This window comes from Heterodontus francisci, chromosome 15 (assembly GCF_036365525.1).
Source record: "Heterodontus francisci isolate sHetFra1 chromosome 15, sHetFra1.hap1, whole genome shotgun sequence".
Taxonomy (NCBI): Eukaryota; Metazoa; Chordata; class Chondrichthyes; order Heterodontiformes; family Heterodontidae; genus Heterodontus; species Heterodontus francisci.
Window position 1 is genome coordinate 6,708,863 of NC_090385.1, and position 19,152 is coordinate 6,728,014.

General features: G+C 47.8%; 1 protein-coding gene across 1 annotated transcript in view; it reads right to left on the reverse strand.

Moving 5' to 3' along the window:
- The window catches only part of LOC137377390 (neurofilament heavy polypeptide-like), a 187,512-nt gene that overhangs the window by 27,372 nt on the left and 140,988 nt on the right, over window positions 1–19,152 (reverse strand). The window contains exons 24-25 of the mRNA XM_068046968.1: window positions 18,394–18,474; window positions 8,629–8,703 (exon numbers count right to left, since the gene is read on the reverse strand). Of these exons, the coding sequence (XP_067903069.1) occupies window positions 8,629–8,703; window positions 18,394–18,474 (156 nt within the window). The remainder of the gene's footprint in view (window positions 1–8,628; window positions 8,704–18,393; window positions 18,475–19,152) is intronic.

Here is a 19,152-nt window from a genome sequence, read left to right on the forward strand (position 1 = left end):
TGCCTGTCACTGATAAGCCCATTTTCTTCCAAATGGGAATAGATCCTATCCCTCAGTATCTTCTCCAGCAGCTTCCCTACCACTGACGTTAGGCTCACCATACTCATTAATGCTGGAGACTCACATCACGCATGGCTGGCATGAGATTTTCACAGCCTAGCCCACACATTTTGTTTTCTCTCCTGCAGGTCGGTGTGCACAGGAGACTGCAGCCACAGGGGGACAGCCGCCAACCTCTGAGGAGGAGGACCACTCACAGCTTGCACCGTCCCATGACTCTCCTGCACCCTCCACCAGCGCAGACGTGTTCACCTCAGTGGGTTTGTGCTCGGCATTAGAATCAGGGTCACAAGCTGGTGAGAGCACCACACACACGCTCGAGCAGCTGGGTGAGGCTGAGACAGCCGAGGTCTCTGACAGTCGGAGGACGGTGGGTGGCCAGGCCCACGTTGAGCCCCAGGATGTCGATGAGCCTCTGGTGCTGACAGCACTGGGCATGCTGGAGTTGCAGAGAGAGTTAAGGCAACATCTGTTGGAGATGCCGGAGGCCATGCACACTTGAGCTGGCAATGGAAGAGTCCATCCATGCCATGATGGATGCCATATTTCAGGCATCTGAGCGCATGGCTTCCTCCATTGAGTGTTGCCGACCCTCATGTAGAGCCAGAAACCACAGATGCAGATAGATGTGCACGCCATTGCCTTGGCAGCAGTGGCAAGGTGAGAGAAGGAACAGGTGCCTGGAGAATTCTCCCGCTCCTTGTCTTTCTCTGGTGAGCAGACAGGTTCAAGTGAGCCTTCAGAGGGAGGAGGGGAGGGTGCCATCTGTATTTAGGGGCTCGCATCAGGACGCTCCAAGTGTGGACACTGGCTCCTCAGCCCCTCCGCCAGTGAGCCCAGTTCCAGTAGCCGCAACACCTGAGGAGAGTCCAGCACCAGTGCAGGACAACCTCAGGCAGCCGGGGCCTTCCAGGCCTCAGGCAGTGAGAAGATGCCCATCGAAGTCATCACAGGCCAAGGAGCAGCCTGATCAGCAGCCTGCCTCCAGCCCAGCTGCTGTCACAAGGATCACCCTGTGTAGAAGCACTCGCAAACATGTTAAGAAGACCACCTCACCATACTTTGGTTATCATGGGTATAGCAAATATGCAATGTAGTGATTAATTAAAAGTTCTTTTGTTCAAACCATTAACACTCATTGTGTTAAAGTGGTTATTCTATCATGCCTTAATTGTAAGTTGCTGACTTCCCCCTTAGAACTATGCCAATGTGACCACAGCCCTCAGTAACATGCAAGTGTGATGAGATCCTTCATGAACATATGTTCTCCCCTGGTCACGAGTACACATTGCAGCTGGTTGCAAGACAGAAAACACAAATGGAAAGGAGGCGACAGAGTTCATGCATTAAGGTGAGCCTTTATTTGACTGTCTGTTGGTGGACATCAGGGTGGCTGGAAATGGGTAATGATGAGGTTGACTTTTGCCTCCTTTGTGTGTCGCTCAACATGTCTGGCTTCCTGCGCAGGGTCTTCACCACTCATTGCTGCTTGCCCCTCTCCCTCCTCTGTGTTGTCCTCATCGGTGGATGAGCATCACTCAGGCATCTCATTGTCCCCTTCTGCAGCACTAGATTGTGTAGAGCACAGCAGACCACCATACGTGAGACCCTTGCTGAGGCATACTGCAGAGCTCCACCGGATCGATCAAGAATCTCATCTTCAGGAGCCCAATGGCCTGCTCGATGGTTGTTGTGGCAATTGTTGTACCTCTCCTCCACTGCATTGCGAGGGTTCCTCACAGGTGTCAGTAGCCTTGTCTTCAATGGGTATCTCCCTTCTCCTTCAGAATCCATCCCTGAAGGCGAGCGGGCGGCCTGAAAAACTGTCACACCTGGGACTGAAGTGTGTCGGCGTCGTGGCTGCTTCCCGGGAAGTGGGCACACACCTGCAGGAAATGCTTTCGGTGGTCGCAGACCAGTTGAACGTTGATTGAATAGAAGCCCTTCCTGTTGATGAAGGCAGCTGGCTGGTCCATTGGAGCCTTGATGGTGATATGTGTATAATCTGTCACACCTTGCACTCAGGGCAATCTAGCGATGGCCCCAGACCCAATGGCCCTCTCCATGTGGCTGTCAGGGTCGGTCCTGTAGCACATATAGTTGCTGCCCCTCTTGAACAGGTTATTGGTCACCTCTTCTGCCTGGCAGACCCCACACATGTCCCCGTCAGAGGTGCCACTTCACGCCACAGGGATCCAGAAATACACGGTGTATGAGACCCATGCCACATGACCTGTGGGCCTGCAGAGCACTGTTGATGCAAAGATGACCCTGCCTTGACAACCCAGGTTTTCATAATTTTCTTGGTGGAGTCGCTGATGGACCATAGAGCCCAGCCTTACTGATGTCCATCCTCTGTTCCAGCAGTGTAAGTGACCAAACAAATCTTACAGCAGTTTGGTAACCCAATACAGCACCCCCGCAAACCTACACTGCTCCCTTGCAGAGCTCCTGACACCTGGACCCCTTGCAGAGCTCCTGAGACCCCGGACCCCTTGCAGAGCTCCTGAGACCCCGGATCCTTTGCAGAGCTCCTGAGTCCCTGGACCCTTTGCAGAGTTCTTGAGACCCCGGACACCTTGCAGAGCTCCTGAAACCCCAGATCCACTTGCAGAGCTCCTGAGACCCCGGACCCCTTGCACAGCTCCTGAGACCCCGGATCCCTTGCAGAGCTCCTGAGACCCCGAGTCCCTTACAGAGCTCCTGAGACCCGGATCCCTTGCAGAGCTCCTGAGACCCCGGACCCCTTGCAGAGCTCCTGAGACCCCAGATCCACTTGCAGAGCTCCTGAGACACCGGATCCCTTGCAGAGCTCCTGAGACCCCGGACTCCTTGCAGAGCTCCTGAGACCCTGGACCCCTTGCAGAACTCCTGAGACCCGGACTCCTTGCAGAGCTCCTGAGACCCCGGATCCACTTGCAGAGCTCCTGAGACTCTGGACCCCTTGCAGAGCTCCTGAGACTCCGGATCCCTTGCACAGCTCCTGAGACCCCGGATCCCTTGCTGAGCTCCTGAGACCCCGGACTCCTTGCAGAGCTCCCGAGAACCCGGACCCCTTGCAGAGCTGCTGAGACCCCGGACCCCTTGCAGAGCTCCTGAGACCCTAGACCCCTTGCAGAGCTCCTGAGACCCTGGACCCCTTGCAGAGCTCCTGAGACCCCGGATCCACTTGCAGACCTCCTGAGACCCCGGATCCAGTTGCAGAGCTCCTGAGACCCCTGACTCCTTGCAGAGCTCCTGAGACCCCGGACCCCTTGCAGAGCTCCTGAGACCCTGGACCCCTTGCAGAGCTCCTGAGACCCCGGACCCCTTGCAGAGCTCCTGAGACCCCGGACCCCTTGCAGAGCTGAGACCCTGGACCCCTTGCAGAGCTCCTGAGACCCGGATCCCTTGCAGTGCTCCTGAGACCCCAGACCCCTTGCAGAGCTCCTGAGACTCCAGACCCCTTGCAGAGCTCCTGAGACCCCGGACCCCTTGCAGAGCTCCTGAGACCCTGGACCCCTTGCAGAGCTCCTGAGACCCCGGACCCCTTGCAGAGCTGAGACCCCAGACCCCTTGCAGAGCCCCTGAGACCCCAGACCCCTTGCAGAGCTCCTGAGACCCCGGACCCCTTGCAGAGCTGAGACCCTGGACCCCTTGCAGAGTTCCTGAGACCCCAGACCCCTTGCAGAGCTCCTGAGACCCCAGACCCCTTGCAGAGCTCCTGAGACCCCGGACCCCTTGCAGAGCTCCTGAGACCCCGGACCCCTTGCAGAGCATACAGCAACACAGTCCCACAAAGGCCTTCGATCCCTCCTCTACCCCAATGTAGCAGCGCTCAAGGCTGCCTCCCTGTTGCAGCAATGTGGCCTCTCACCTCAGTGCCGCCAGAGTTTAACGGTTGTGAACCCGAAGGCACATGAGTGCCACTTGCCAGTCACAAAATTGAAGGCCAATCATTAAATCAGAATTAATTATATTTAAATGCATTTTAAAACAACGGTTCAGAAATTTAAAATAGCTGTCTGTTGCATCGGGGCAGCAATGCCACCATGGTGCTTTCCCGCCACTGAGAAAATCCGGAACCGAGGCATCACAGTGCCGGATTTCTGGGCAGACAGTTCCAATGAGGTTCTCCTTTCACCTACGCCACCATACCAGGCTTCAACGCTGCATTAAATTCACTCCGCTGTGTGGATTGCCATTACCAATTCAAGCCAGATTCTGTCAATGGGAAAACTGCTTTTACAGCTGTCAACATTTACCCACAGTACCAGAATCTTTGCTGCACTCCCTCGAATGCAAATATATCCTTCCTTAGGTAAGGAGACCAAAACTGGACACAGTACTCCAAGTTGTGGTCTCACCAATGCCCTATACAACAATAGCAAGATTTCTTTACTCTTATAGTCCAACCCTTTGTAATAAAGGCGAACATACTAATTGCCTTCCTAATTGTTTACTGTGTCTGCATGTTAACTTACTGCGATTCATGTACCAGGACACCCAGGTCCCTCTGAATTACCAACGTTTCCCAGTCTTTCACCAGTTAAAAAATAATCTTATATTCTATTTTTGCTCTGAAAGTGGATAACTCCACAATTCCCTACATTATATTCAATCTGCTACCTTCTTCCCCACTCACTCAACCTGTTGATGTACCCTTTCCAGTCTCTTCGTTTTCCTCCTCACAGTTTACTTTCCCATCTAACTTTGTATCATTAGCAAACTTGGATACATTATACTCAGTCTCCTCATTTAAGTCATTGATATAGATTGTAAATAGCTGAGGCCCAAGTACTGATCCTTGGGGTAGCCTGCTAGTTACAGACAGCACGTTAGGGTTAGGGTTAGCCAACCCAAAAATGTCACATTTATTTCCACTCTGTTTTTTGTCCATTAACCAATCCTCAATCCATACTAATATATTACCCTGAATCCCCTGAGTCCTAATTTTGTGTAATAACCTTTTGTGTGGCACCTTATTGAACGCTTTTTGAAAATCCAAATACACTATATTGTTATGGAGTCTTCATGTGCAAACTGAGTTCACACCGCTTGTGTTTGTGTTTAAGAGATAGTTCCTAATTTGGAGCTGGGGATTTCCAAGTTAAATCCAGGTTAGATAAACAGGCAGTCTTGTGACTGAGGATTCATGTGACTGGCAGTTTTTAGTTTCAGTTTGTCAAGAAGTTTCTACAAGGTGTTAAGCCAGCAGCAAAGGAAAAGCTGTGTGAGTTTTTCAAGAAAACACTGGAGTGTGTGTGAAACTAGAAAAAGACTGTGCGGTTTTCACAAGAAACCAGTGGCAGAGCTGGCTGTATTGGTTTTAAAAGAGTCTCCCAGGGCTACTGAACTGGAGATAGCTGGGAGCTGTTGATTTGTAAAGGGACAGGCTCTTTGAATTGGAACCTGTTTCCTGGTAGATGACCTTTGGAGAATAAGAGTTGCTATCGTTCTCTTCGACAACTGAAAAGTTATCAGTAGAGCCACGCCATCAGGATGGTAATGGGGAAGGCCGCATGGGTCGAATGGCGACAAGACCATACTGTTAAAGGAAAGATTACATCACTCACTATCGACAGGACATCATTCCTTCCATTTCTGCATCCTGGAGGCTACCTGAGGAAGATCCTGGTTTTGTTGTGCTGTGAGACTGTAAGGGCTTCCCTTGGTGCATCTGCTAATTTAACGTGTTACCTTTAAGATATATACATCAATTGTGATTTAACTGTTAGTTCATCACAGAATCACAGAATAATACAGTGCAGAAGAGGCCCTTCGGCCCATCATGTCTGCACTGATGCATTAAAGACACTTGACCTGTCTACCTAATCCCATTTGCCAGCACTTGGCCCATAGCCTTGAATGTTATGACATGTCAAATGCTCATCCAGGTACTTTTTAAAGGATGTGAGGCAACCCGCCTCTACCACCCTCCCAGGCAGGGCATTCCAGACCGTCACCACCCTCTGGGTAAAAAAGTTCTTCCTCAAATCCCCCTTAAACCTCCTGCCCCTCACCTTAAACTTGTGACCCCTCGTAACTGACCCTTCAACTAAGGGGAACAGCTGCTCCCTATCCACCCCGTCCATGCCCCTCATAATCTTGTACACCTCGATCAGGTTGCCCCTCAGTCTGCTCTGCTCCAGCGAAAACAACCCAAGCCTATCCAACCTCTCTTCATTGCTTAAATATTCCATCCCAGGCAACATCCTGGTGAATCGCCTCTGCACCCCCTCCAGTGCAATCACATCCTTCCTATAATGTGGCAACCAGAATTGTACACAGTACTCCAGCTGTGGCCTTACCAAAGTTCTATACAACTCCAACATGACCTCCCTGCTTTTGTAATCTATGCCTCGATTGATAAAGGCAAGTGTCCCATATGCCTTTTTCACCAGCCTATTAACCTGCCCTTCTGCATTCAGGGATGTATGGACGAACACGCCAAGGTCCCTTTCTTCCTCGGAACTTCCCAGTGTCAGGCCATTCATTGAATACTTCCACGTCACATTACTCCTTCCAAAGTATATCACCTCACACTTTTCAGGGTTAAATTCCATCTGCCACTTTTCTGCCCATTTGACCATCCCATCTATATCTTCCTGTAACCCAAGACACTCAACCTCACTGTAAACCACTCGGCCAATCTTTGTGCCATCCGCAAACTTACTGATCCAACCCCCCCACATAGTCATCTATGTCGTTTATATAAATGACGAACAATAGGGGACCCAGTACAGATCCCTGTGGTACGCCACTGGACACTGGCTTCCAGTCACTAAAACAGCCGTCTGTCATCACTCTCTGTCTCCTACAGCTAAGCCAATTTTGAATCCACCTTCTCAAGTTACCCTGTATCCCATGTGCATTTGTTTTCTTGATAAGTCTCCCATGTGGGACCTTGTCAAAGGCTTTGCTGAAATCCATGTAAACTACATCAACTGCACTACCCTCATCTACACACCTGGTCACATGCTCAAAAAATTCAATCAAATTTGTTAGGCATGACCTCCCTCTGACAAAGCCATGCTGACTATTCCTAATCAAATTTTGCCTCTCCAAGTGGAGATAGATTCTCTCCTTCAGAATTTTCTCCAATAGTTTCCCTACTACTAACGTGAGACTCACTGGTCTGTAGTTCCCTGGCTTATCTCTACAACCTTTCTTAAATAGTGGGACCACATTAGCTGTTCTCCAGTCCTCTGGCACCTCCCCCATGACCAGAGAGGAATTAAAGATTTGGGCCACCCTCGCCTCCCACAGCATCCTGGGACACAAATCGTCCGGACCTGGAGATTTGTCCACTTTTAAGCCTGCCAAAACCTCCAATACCTTGTCACTCCCTATGACAATTTGCTCAAGAACCTCACAGTCTCTCTCTCTGAGTTCCATATCTACATCCTCATTCTCTTGGGTGAAGACAGATGTGAAGTATTCGTTCAACACCCTACCAATGTCCTCTGGCTCCACCCACAGATTTTCCCCTTGGTCCCTAATGGGTCCTACTCTTTCATGTTTAATTTATGTTGGTTTTGGTTTGAGTGTTAAAGTAAAATTTTGAAATCTTGTCCATTTGGTTTTAGTTTCCTAAATTGGGGTCATTCAGTGGATTTGATTCTTTTCATTTGTTGGTGGTCCTTGGGAATCATAACAATATTCACTCGTTCTCCCTTATCTAACCTTCTAGTTACAACCTCAAAAAGCTCTAACAGATTTTATGAACATAATTTGACTTTCATAAATCCATGTTGACTTTGCTTAATCATATTATCATTTTCTAAGTGCCCTGTTACCACACCCCTAATAATACATTCCAGCATTTTCCCTACTGCAGCTGCCAGGCTAACTGACCTATTAGTTTCCTGTTTTCTCTCTCTCCTTTCTGAAATCGTGGGGTTATGTTTGCTACTATGAGGACTGTTCGAGAATCTAAGGAATTATGGAAGATCAAAATCAATGCACGCACTGTCTCTGTAGCCACTTCTTTTAAAACTCTAGGATGCAGACCATCACATCTGGGGATTTGTCACCTTTTAGTCCCATTATGTTCTCCAGTATTATTTCTTTACTAGAACTAATTTCTTTTAAGTTCCTCAAAAGAAGGCTGAGGAGTTTTCTGAAAGAGGTCTTTAAGATAATGAAAGAGTTTGATAGGGTAGATGTCGGGAAGTTTTTGTGGGAGACTTTAAAACTAGGAGTCATAAATATAAGATAGTCATTAATAAATCCAGGAGGAAATTCAGGAGAAACTTCTTTACTCGCAGTGTGGTAAGTTAACGCAAGGAATAGTTGGGGCAATTAGCACAGATGCATTTAAAAGGTTAGATAAACACGAGGGAGGAAGGAATGAATGGGCATGTTGCTCGGGAGAGGTGAAGAGGTGTGCAAAGAGGCTCACGTTGAGCATAAATGTTGGTTTAGATCAGTCGGATCAGACAGCCTGTTTCTGTGCTGTGGACTCTGTAACTTAACTTTTTCTCAATGTATTATGCATTTAACTTTGAAAATGAAAGAAGTGAATGAAAAGCCATCAGTTGTTTTCTGGTTTTGCATCAGTTACACAAAGCCATTGGTGACATTTACCTTCTACTATTGAAACTGTTGTCTCTTCTTTCTGGATTGCCACCTCCTTCGTGACCTTTTTCGGCTTTACAGTAGCTGTGAACATGAGAAAATCATCTGTTGTTAAAACAATCTGTTACAAATTACAAATGTTATGTGGGTTGCAATTTTCCATTTACAAATTGCATTTGGAGCTGCAAATAAGCAGTCTTAGTGATGGCACGAATATGTGGTCAGAAGCTCATTTTGGGGTCAAATATGACACCAAAGTTGCGTACAAGTCAGGCTCTGTCAATGTGCAGTACCTGTGCTTGGCATTTACAGGGTTACTCTGACTCCTCTGGCACATTCTCCTCCTTTGAGCACCTCACCTAGTTCCTCCTCTCTCACTTCTCATTCAAAATCATTATTCTCTAATGCTCTCCAAAGTATAATAAAAATGTTCTCACTGAGATATCTTTACTGCTTTTCTCCCTCAGCCTCTGCACCGACCAACTTCTCATCCTTTGTGATTTCAACCTCCATCTCAACTCATCATGCTCTCTCTCCTCTGAGTTTACTGCCTGCTTACCCTCACTAAATCTCTCCATCCATGTAAATGCCCCAACCCATATTCGTGGCCACCCCGTTGACCTTGCCATCTCATGTGGTCTTACTAGTTCCATTCTATCAATCACAGCTACGGCCATCTCTGATCACTTCCTTGTATCACTCTCCACCCACATCTCTCTTCCACACCCCAATCCTACATCCTTCTGTATCCATCCCCATAAAAAAAATCTCTCAATTCACTTACAACTGCACTGTCAAAATCCCAACTCTCTAGGTATTGGCCTTTCTGTAGCTACTGATAATGTTCAACCACACTCTCACCTTTGATGTCCTAGTTCCCAATAAAACCATTGCTCTCTCTCATACTGGCTGTTCCTCTGGTACGGCCCTCATTTCTACTCCCATCAGTCCAAGAGTTGCAGACGTGAAAGGATACAGCTGGACCACATTAACCAGTCTCAGGTCCTGCTCTTGTCTGCTAAAATTGCTCACTATTCTAGGATCATCCTGGAATGCACAGATACCCCCCAGCTTCTTTTCTCTATTGCAAACTTCTGTTAAACCCCTGTCCCTTGTCCTCTCCACAATCACCTCTAACAAGCGCGAGGAGTTTCTCGGACGTCTTCGTCACTAAGGTTGAGACCAGCCTCTGCCGTGTCCCTCCCTCCCTTCCACTAGCCCACTGGGCCAAACTTCCTCTGAAGCTCCCCCCTGCCCTAGCCCTGAACTCACATCTTTTTCTAGTTTCTCTCCCATCTTCCCTCATTCACTCTCTGAGCTCATCTTGCCCATGAGATCCACCTCCTGTTCCCTCAACCTTGTTCCCAGTAAACTGCTGACCACCTAACTTCCCCTCCTGGTCTCCATGTTAGCTGATATTGTTAACAGTTCCCTCTTCAGGTGTTGTCCCTCTCTCCATTAAATCTGACATCATCACCCCTCTCCTTAATTCTATTCCATCCTTATCTGTTTAATCTTGCAATGGCTTCTCTTGCTGCTCCCATATTGTTACCTCTGGTGTCCCCCAGGGATCTATCCTTGTCCCTCTCCTATTTCTCATGTATATCATCCCAAAGAATAGCATTACTTTTCGCATGTACACTGATGACATCCAGCAATACTGCACCACCAACTATCTCAACTCCTCCACTGTTGCTAAATTATCAGACTCCTTGTCTGACATCCAGTACTGGATGAGCAGAAATTTCCTCCAATTAAAATGGAAAAACTGAAACCATTGCTTTTTGGTTCCCACTCCAAACTCCATTCCATACTGATTCCATGCCTCTCCCTGGCAAATGTCTGAGACTAAATGAGTGTACGCAACCTTGGTTTCATATTTGACCCCAAGATGAGCTTCTGACCACATATTCGTGCCATCACTAAGACTGCTTATTTGCATCTCCAAAACATCACCCAACTTCACCACCCTGCCTCAGCTAATTTGCTGCTGAAACCTTTGTTACCTCTAGACTTGACTATTCCAACACACTGCTGGCTGGTCTCCCACATTCTAGCCTCTGTAAACTTGAAGCCATCCAAAACTCTGCCATGTCTTAACTCACATTGTTGTATTCACTCATCACCCCTGTGCTTGCTGACCTACATTGGCTCCAGGCCAAGCAATGTCTTGATTTTAAAATTCACATCCTTGTTTTCAAATCCCTCCATGGCCTCGCCCTTCCCTATCTCTGTAATCTCCTACAGCCCCACACCATGCCAGATATCTGTGCTCCTCTAATTCTGGCTCCGATTAATCCACGATTTTAATCGCTCCACCATTGGTGGCCGTGCCTTCAGCTGCCTAGGCCCTAAGCTCTGGAATTCCCTCCCTAAACCTCTCTGCCTCTCCACCTCACTTCCCTCCTTTAAGACACTCCTTAAAACCTACCTCTTTGACCAAGCTTTTGGTCATCTGACATTATGATGCTCGTACTTTGTTTTATAATGCTCCTGTGAAGCATTTTGGGGCATTTTATTACATTAAAGGCACTATATAAATATAATTTGTTGTTGTATGCCTGTTACATAACATTAGGTGCTAAACCCATCATTATTCATTGTTGGGGCAATGAGATTTGGCATTAAGATACAGTGGCCTCTATTTAACATCCCATTTGAAAGACAGTGCTTCCGCTAAAGCAGTACAGTATCGGAAACATCAGCCTAGATTTGTGCTTGGGTCTCTGGAGTGGGATTTGAACCCGTGACCTTCTGACATAGAGGAAGTCCTGCCTCCAAGAGCTGCTGGCCAATAAGAGGACCAGCAGCGCCACTGGGAGCAGTGGCCACTTCTGGGACTGCACCCAGCAACAAAAGGAAAGATCGACATCGCCCTTCAAACATGCAAGTGGAGGTCGGCCTCGCTGGAGACAATGGGCTGGGCCCTGGCGAGAAGTGGGTGGTGGGGGTGCGGCACGTGGGCGCAGAGCAGGGAAGGAGGTTAGTTTTAGCGAGGACGGCCCGTGCTGCTGGGTGGTTGGCGTCCATGGGCCACAGGATGCCCGTTCAGGATGGCCCCCCCACCACAGCCTGCAAGGAGGCCACCAGTTATTACTGAATGGCCTTCTCAGGTGGTGGTGGCTGTCCACGGCTGGTTAAATACCAGTGGTGGTGCGAAGAGTCTCTTAAGTGACCATTAATTTACCACTTAAGGGCCTCAATTGGCCTGGGATGGGTTGGCCACTTGCCACCTCTCCCATTGCGACTGAAATAGCAGCAGGATCATGTAGGCGTGGGCACCCAGCACCTCCTGCCTCCCACTCGATTTTACGGTCCCACCTGCCTCCTAGCCAGCTCCAGAGGTGCTGTAAAATCCCAGCCAATGTTTTCATTTGTGGGGGTGTTCAAAACTAGAGGCCATAAATATTAGATAGTTGCTAATAAATCCAATAGCGAATTCAGGAAAAATGTCTTTCCCCAAAATGGATAGGAAGGATGTGAGGGTCCTTGAGAGGCTGCAGCAGAGATTTACCAGAATGGTTCCAAGGATGAGGGATTTTAGCTACAAGGTTAGGTTGGAGAAGCTGGGGTTATTCTCATAGAAACAAAGAAAGTTTATGGCACAGAAAGAGTCCACTTGGCCCATTGGGTCTGTGCCAGCCAAAAACGAGCCACCTAGCCTAATCCCACTTTCAGTATTTAGTCCATAGCCCTGCAGGTTATGACACTTCAGGTGCACATCCGGACACCTTTTCAATGAGTTGAGGTTTTCTGCCTCTACCACCCTTTCAGGCAGTGAGTTCCAGACCCCCACCATCCTCTGGGTGAAAAAACCTCCTCATCTCCACTCTAATCCTTCTACCAATCACTTTAAATTCATGCCCCTCGTCACTGACTTCTCTGCTAAGGTAAATAGGCCCTTCCCATCCACTCTATCCAGGCCCCTCATAATTTTACACATCTCAATCAATTGACCCCCCAGCCTCCTCTGTTCCAAGGAGAACAACCCCAGTCTATCCAATCTTTCCACATAGCTGCAATTTTCCAGTCCTGGCAACATCCTCTGTACCCTCTCAAGTGCAATTACATCCTTTCTGTAATGAGGTGACCAGAACTGCACACAGGACTCAAGTTGTGGCCGAACCAATGAGTTATACAGTTCCAGCATAACCTCCCTGCTCTTATATTCTAACCTCGGCTAATAAAGGAAAGGATTCCATATGTCTTCTTAAGCATCTTATCAACCTGTCCTGCTACATTCAGGGATCTGTGGACATTCACTCCAAGGTCCCTCAACTCCTCTACACCTCAGCAATCTAGAATTAAAAGCTAGTCTAATGATGGCCATGAAACCATTGTTGATTGTTGTAAAAACCCATCTGGATCACTAATGTCGTTTAGGGAAGGAAATCTGCTGTCCTTACCTGGTCTGGCCTACATGTGACTGCAGACCCACAGCAATGTGGTTGACTCTTACATGCCCTCTGAAATGGCCTAGCAAGCCACTCAGTTGTATCTAACCGCTGCAAAGTCAATAAAAAGGAATGAAACCAGATGGACCACCCAGCATTGACCTCGGCCCCGGAAATGACAACGGCAAACCCAGCCCTGTCAACCCTGCAAAGTCCTCCTTACTAACATCTGGGGGCTTGTGCCAAAGTTGGGAGAGCTGTCCCACAGTCTAGTCAAGCAACAGCCTGACATAGTCATACTCACAGAATCATACCTTACAGACAATGTCCCAGACAATGCCATCACCATGCCTGGGTATGTCCTGTCCCACCGGCAGGACAGACCCAGCAGAGGTGACGGCACAGTGGTATACAGTCGGGAGGGAGTTGCCCTGGGAGTCCTCAACATCAACTCTGGATCACATGAAGTCTCATGGTATCAGGTCAAACATGGGCAAGGGAAACTCCTGCTGATTACCACCTACTGCCATCCCTCAGCTGATGACTCAGTACTCCACCATGTTGAACAGCACTTGGAGGAAGCACTGAGGGTGGCAAGGGCACAGAATGTACTCTGGGTGGGGGACTTCAATGTCCATCACCAAGAGTGGCTCAGTAGCACCACTACTGACCGAGCTGGCTGAGCCCTCGAGGACATATCTGCTAGACTGGGTATGCGGCAGGTGGGGAGGGAACCAACAAGAGGGGAAAACATACTTGACCTCATCCTCACCAATCTGCCTGCCGCAGATGCATCTGTCCATGACATTTTGGTAGGAGTGACCACCGCACAGTTGTTGTGGAGACGAAGTCCTGCCTTCACATTGAGGATACCCTCTTTCGTGTTGTGTGGCACGACCACTGTGCTAAATGGGATAGATTTTGAACAGATCTAGCAATGCAAAACTGGGCATCCATGAGGCGCTGTGGGCCATCAGCAGCAGCAGAATTGTACTCAACCACAATCTGTAACCTCATGGCCCAGCATATCCCCCACTCTACCATTACCATCAAGCCAGGAGACCAACCCTGGTTCAATGAAGAGTGCAAGAGGGCATGCCAGGACCAGCACCAGGCATACCTCAAAATGAGGTGTCAACCTGGTGAAGCTACAACACAGGACTATCTGTGTGCCAAACTGCGGAGGCAGCGTGCGATAGACAGAGCTAAGCGATCCCATAACCAACAGATCTTATCTAAGCTCTGCAGTCCTGCCACATCCAGCCATGAATGGTGGTGGACAATGAAACAACTAACTGGAGGAGGTGGCTTCACAACTATCCCCATTCTCAATGATGGGGGAGCCCAGCACATCAGTGCGAAAGATAAGGCTGAAGCATTTGCAACAATCTTCAGCCAGAAGTGCCGAGTTGATGATCTATCTCGGCCTCCTCCTGAAGTCCCCAGTATCACAGATGCCAGACTTCAGCCAATTCGATGCACTCTGCGTGATATCAAGAAACGACTGAAGGCACTGGATACTGCAAAGGCTATGGGCCCTGACAATATTCCGGCAATAGTACTGAAGACCTGTGCTCCAGAACTTGCCGCGCCCCTAGCCAAGATGTTCCAGTACAGCTACAACACTGGCGTCTACCCGGCAATGTGGAAAATTGCCCAGGTATGTCCTGTACACAAAAAAGCAGGACAAGTCCAACCCGGCCAATTACCGCCCCATCAGTCTACTCCCAATCATCAGTAAAGTGATAGAAGGTGTAATCAACAGTGCCATCAAGCGGCACTTGCTTAACAATAACCTATTCAGTGACGCTCAGTTTGGGTTCCGCCAGGGCCACTCAGCTCCTGACCTCATTACAGCCTTGGTTCAAACATGGACAAAAGAGCTGAACTCAAGAGGTGAGGTGACAGTAACTGCCCTTAAAATCAAGGCAGCATTTGACGGAGTATGGCATCAAGGAGCCCTAGCAAAACTAAGACCAATGGGAATCAGGGGGAAAACCCTCCGCTGGCTGCAGTCATATCTAGCGCAAAGGAAGATGGTTGTGGTTGTTGGAGGTCAATCATCTGAGCTCCAAGGACATCATTGCACGAGTTCCTCAGGGTTGTGTCCTAGGCCCAACCATCTTCAGCTGTTTCATCAATGACCTTTCTTCAGACACAAGGTCAGATGTGGGGATGTTCACTGATGATTGCACAATGTTCAGCACCATTCGTGACTCCTCAGATACTGAAGCAATCGGTGTAGAAATGCAGCAAGACTGGGACAATATCCAGGCTTGGGCTGATAAGTGGCAAGTAACATTCGCGCAACACAAGTGCCAGGCAATGACCATCTCCAACAAGAGAGAATCTAACCATCTCCCCTTGACATTCAATGGCATTACCATCGCTGAACCCCCACTATCAACATCCTAGGGGCTACCATTGACCAGAAACTGAACTGGATTAGCCATATAAATACCGTGCTACAAGAGCAGGTCAGAGGCTAGGATCCTGCGGCGAATAACTCACCTCCGGACTCCCTAAAGCCTATCCACCGTCTCCAAGGCACAAGTCAGGAGTGTGATGGAATACTCTCCACTTGCCTGGATGGATGCCGCTCCAACAACACTCAAGAAGCTTGACACCATCCAGGACAAAGCAGCCCACTTGATTAACACCCCATCTACAAACGTTCACTCCCTCCACCACCGACGCACAGTGGCATCTACAAGATGCACTGCAGCAATGCACCAAGGCTCCTTAAACAGCACCTTCCAAACCCACGACCTCTACCAACTTGAAGGACAAGGACAGCAAATGCATGGGAACACCACCACCTGTAAGTTCCCCTCCAAGTAACACACCATCCTGACTTGGAACTATATCGCTGTTCCTTCACTGTCGCTGGGTCAAAATCCTGGAACTCCCTTCCTAACAGCACTGTGGGTGTACCTATCCCAGATGGACCGCAGCGGTTCAAGAAGACAGCTCACCACCACCTTTTCAAGGGCAATTCGGGATGGGCAATAAATGCTGGCTTGGCCAGCAATGCCCACATCCCATGAATGAATAAAAAAAACCTCCCATTAATCGTGTATTCCTTTGCCTTGTTTGACCTCCCCAAATGCATCAGCTCACACTTCTCCAGGTTGAATTCCATTGACACTTTTCTGCCACCTGACCAGTCCATTGATGTCTTCCTGTAGTATACAGCTATCCTCCTCGCTATCTACCACACGACCAATCTTTGTGTCGTCTGTCAACTTCTTGATCATGCCCCCTACGTTTATGTCCAAACCGTTAATAACCAGCACTAAAAGCAGGGGACCCAGTTCTAAGCCCTACAGAACCCTAGTGGAAACAGTCTTCCTGTTGCAAAACACCAGTCAATAATTACTCATTGTTTTCTGCCACTGAGCCAATTTTTATCCAGCTTGCTACATTCCCCTGGATCCCATGAGCTTTTATTTTTTAACCAGTGTGCCATGTTGGACCTTGTCAAAAGCATTACTAAAATCCAAGTAGACCACATCAACTGCACTACCCTCATCAATCCTGCTTGTTAACTCCTCAAAAAATTAAGTCAAGCATGATCTTCCCTTAACAAATCCATGCTGACTATCCTTGTTTCATCTATGCCTTTCTCAGTAACAGTTTATCCTGTCTGTTATCATGGATTCCAATAATTTGCCCACTACCGAGATTAGACTGACTGCCTTGTAGTAATTTGGTTTATCCCTTGCTCCCTTTTTAAATAAAGGACAATGTTAACAGTCCTCCAATCCTCCGGCACCACGCCTGTCTCCAGTGAGGACTGAAAAATGCTGGTCAGATCTTTCGCTATTTCCTCCCTAGCTTCTTATAACAGCCTGGTGATATCTCTACTTTCAAGGATGCTAGTCCCATTAATACTTCCTCTCTCCCTATGTTTATCACATCCAATACTTCACATTCCTCCTCCTTAATGACAATATCTGCATTGTCCCCCTCTTTTGGGAAGACAGACGCAAAGTATTAATTAAGAACCATACCAATATCTTCCGCTCCTACACAACAGTTATCTTTTTGGTCTTTTATGGGCTCTACTCGCTCCTTAGTTACCCTCTTACTCTTAATGTATTAGTTTAGTTTTTTAGTTTAGAGATACAGCACTGAAACAGGCCCTTCAGCCCACCGAGTCTGTGCCGACCAGCAACCACTCATTCATACTAATCCTACACTAATTCCATATTCCTACCACATCCCCACCTGTCCCTATATTTCCCTGCCACCTACCTATACTGGGGGCAATTGCTAATGGCCAATTTACCTATCAACCTGCAAGTCTTTGGCATGTGGGAGGAAACCGGAGCACCTGGAGGAAACCCACGCAGACACAGGGAGAACTTGCAAACTCCACACAGGCAGTACCCAGAATTGAATCCGGGTCGCTGGAGCTGTGAGGCTGCGGTGCTAACCACTGCGCCACTGTGCCGCCCTGATAAAACATCTTTGGGTTCACCTTGATTTTGCTTGTCAATATTCTTTCAATCCTTCTCTTTGCTTTCCTAATTTCCTTTTTGATTTCACCCCTCCACTTTCTATACTCTTCGCTTTCTGCAGTATTGGGTTTTCGGTGTTGGACATAAGCTTGTGCTTTTCCATAATTATGTTAAAACTAATTGAAACTAACTAAATTATGATCTCCTTGGAGCAAAGGAGATTGAGAGGAGATTTGACAGAGGTATATAAAATTATGGTAAGGTTTAGATCAGGTAGACAAAGAAAAGTGTTCCCATTGGCTGATGTTACAAGGACTAGGGGACACAGACTTAAAGTTTTGGGAAAGAGATACAGTGGGGATGTGGTAATGACCTGGACTCGCTGCCTACGAGGGTGGTGGAAGCAGAGACGATGAATGATTTTGAAAGAAAATTGGATGGGCACTTGAGGGAAATAAACTTGCAGGGCTACGGGGATATAACAGGGTAATGGGACTGATTGGATTGCTCTATAGGGAGCTGGCATGGACTCAATGGGCCGAATAGCCTCCTTCTGTGCCATAATGATTCTGTGATTCTATAAAATGTGCTAAGAATGTGGAATGCACTACCATGAGTAGTAGTGACAATTAGCATACATGCATTTAAGGAGAGACTAGTTAAAGAATAGGAGTAAAAGAATAAAATAAATGTTGATCGGATAAGATGAGAAGGGGTGGAGCAGCCGCATATTGAGCATAAACACCAGCATAGATCTGTTAGGCCGCATTGCTTGTTTCTGTGCTGTAGACTTGATTTTTTTTTTTCTGAGCATATTTTGCATTTAGCTTTGCAAAAGAAAGAAATTGAATCAAAAGAATCCATTTTGATTCCTGATTTTGCATCGACAGGTTGGTAAACCTAATGGTGCTGTTTACCTTGTGTTGGTACACTTGTTGTCTCTCCTTTCTTGTACGCCTTCTGATTCATAATCATGTCATGGCTCACAAAGCCCAAATCTGCATGGACATGACAAAAATATCTCAATAAAACTATCTGCTGTTGTAATAAGCCATTTTCAATTACAAATGTTGTGTGCATTGCAATCTTGCATCATTCAAATCACTTACCCACAACTCACATCACATACACAGTCAGATATTTCACCACCATGTCCACATTCTCTAAATACCTAACACGACTCTTACTACACACTTTACTCTTTCTTGCAGGAGATGGCCACACACAGGACCAGGCAACAAGCTGCCACTGCAGGAGGAAGAGTCCATCTGTGCAGCCCCTACCCTCTTGAAAAAACACCCTGACTATAGTGGGAAGGGGCAGAATAAAGGCCGTGGCCGCTGGTGTAACTGGAGGAGAACCTGTGCAGGGTTTCTTTCCCCCTAATCTTTGTGTCTTCTCACCTTCTTCCTCACCCCACCCACTCTGCAATACAAGCTGCAGATGCTTTCAAAACCCACTTCTTTGTTTTTACTCTCCTCACACAAGTTCACCCTTGTCCCTTTCTGGCATTTCAGCTGCTGAGAATGTTGAATCACCTCAGCCACTGGAGGAACAGCAGCGCAGAGTTGCTAAAGATGCACTCTCACTCGTTCCAATCCTTGCAAACACCAGCTCAGATACTGGCCCCACGGAGACTTTGGGGATTTGTTCGAGGGGGAATCTGCATGTGGTCT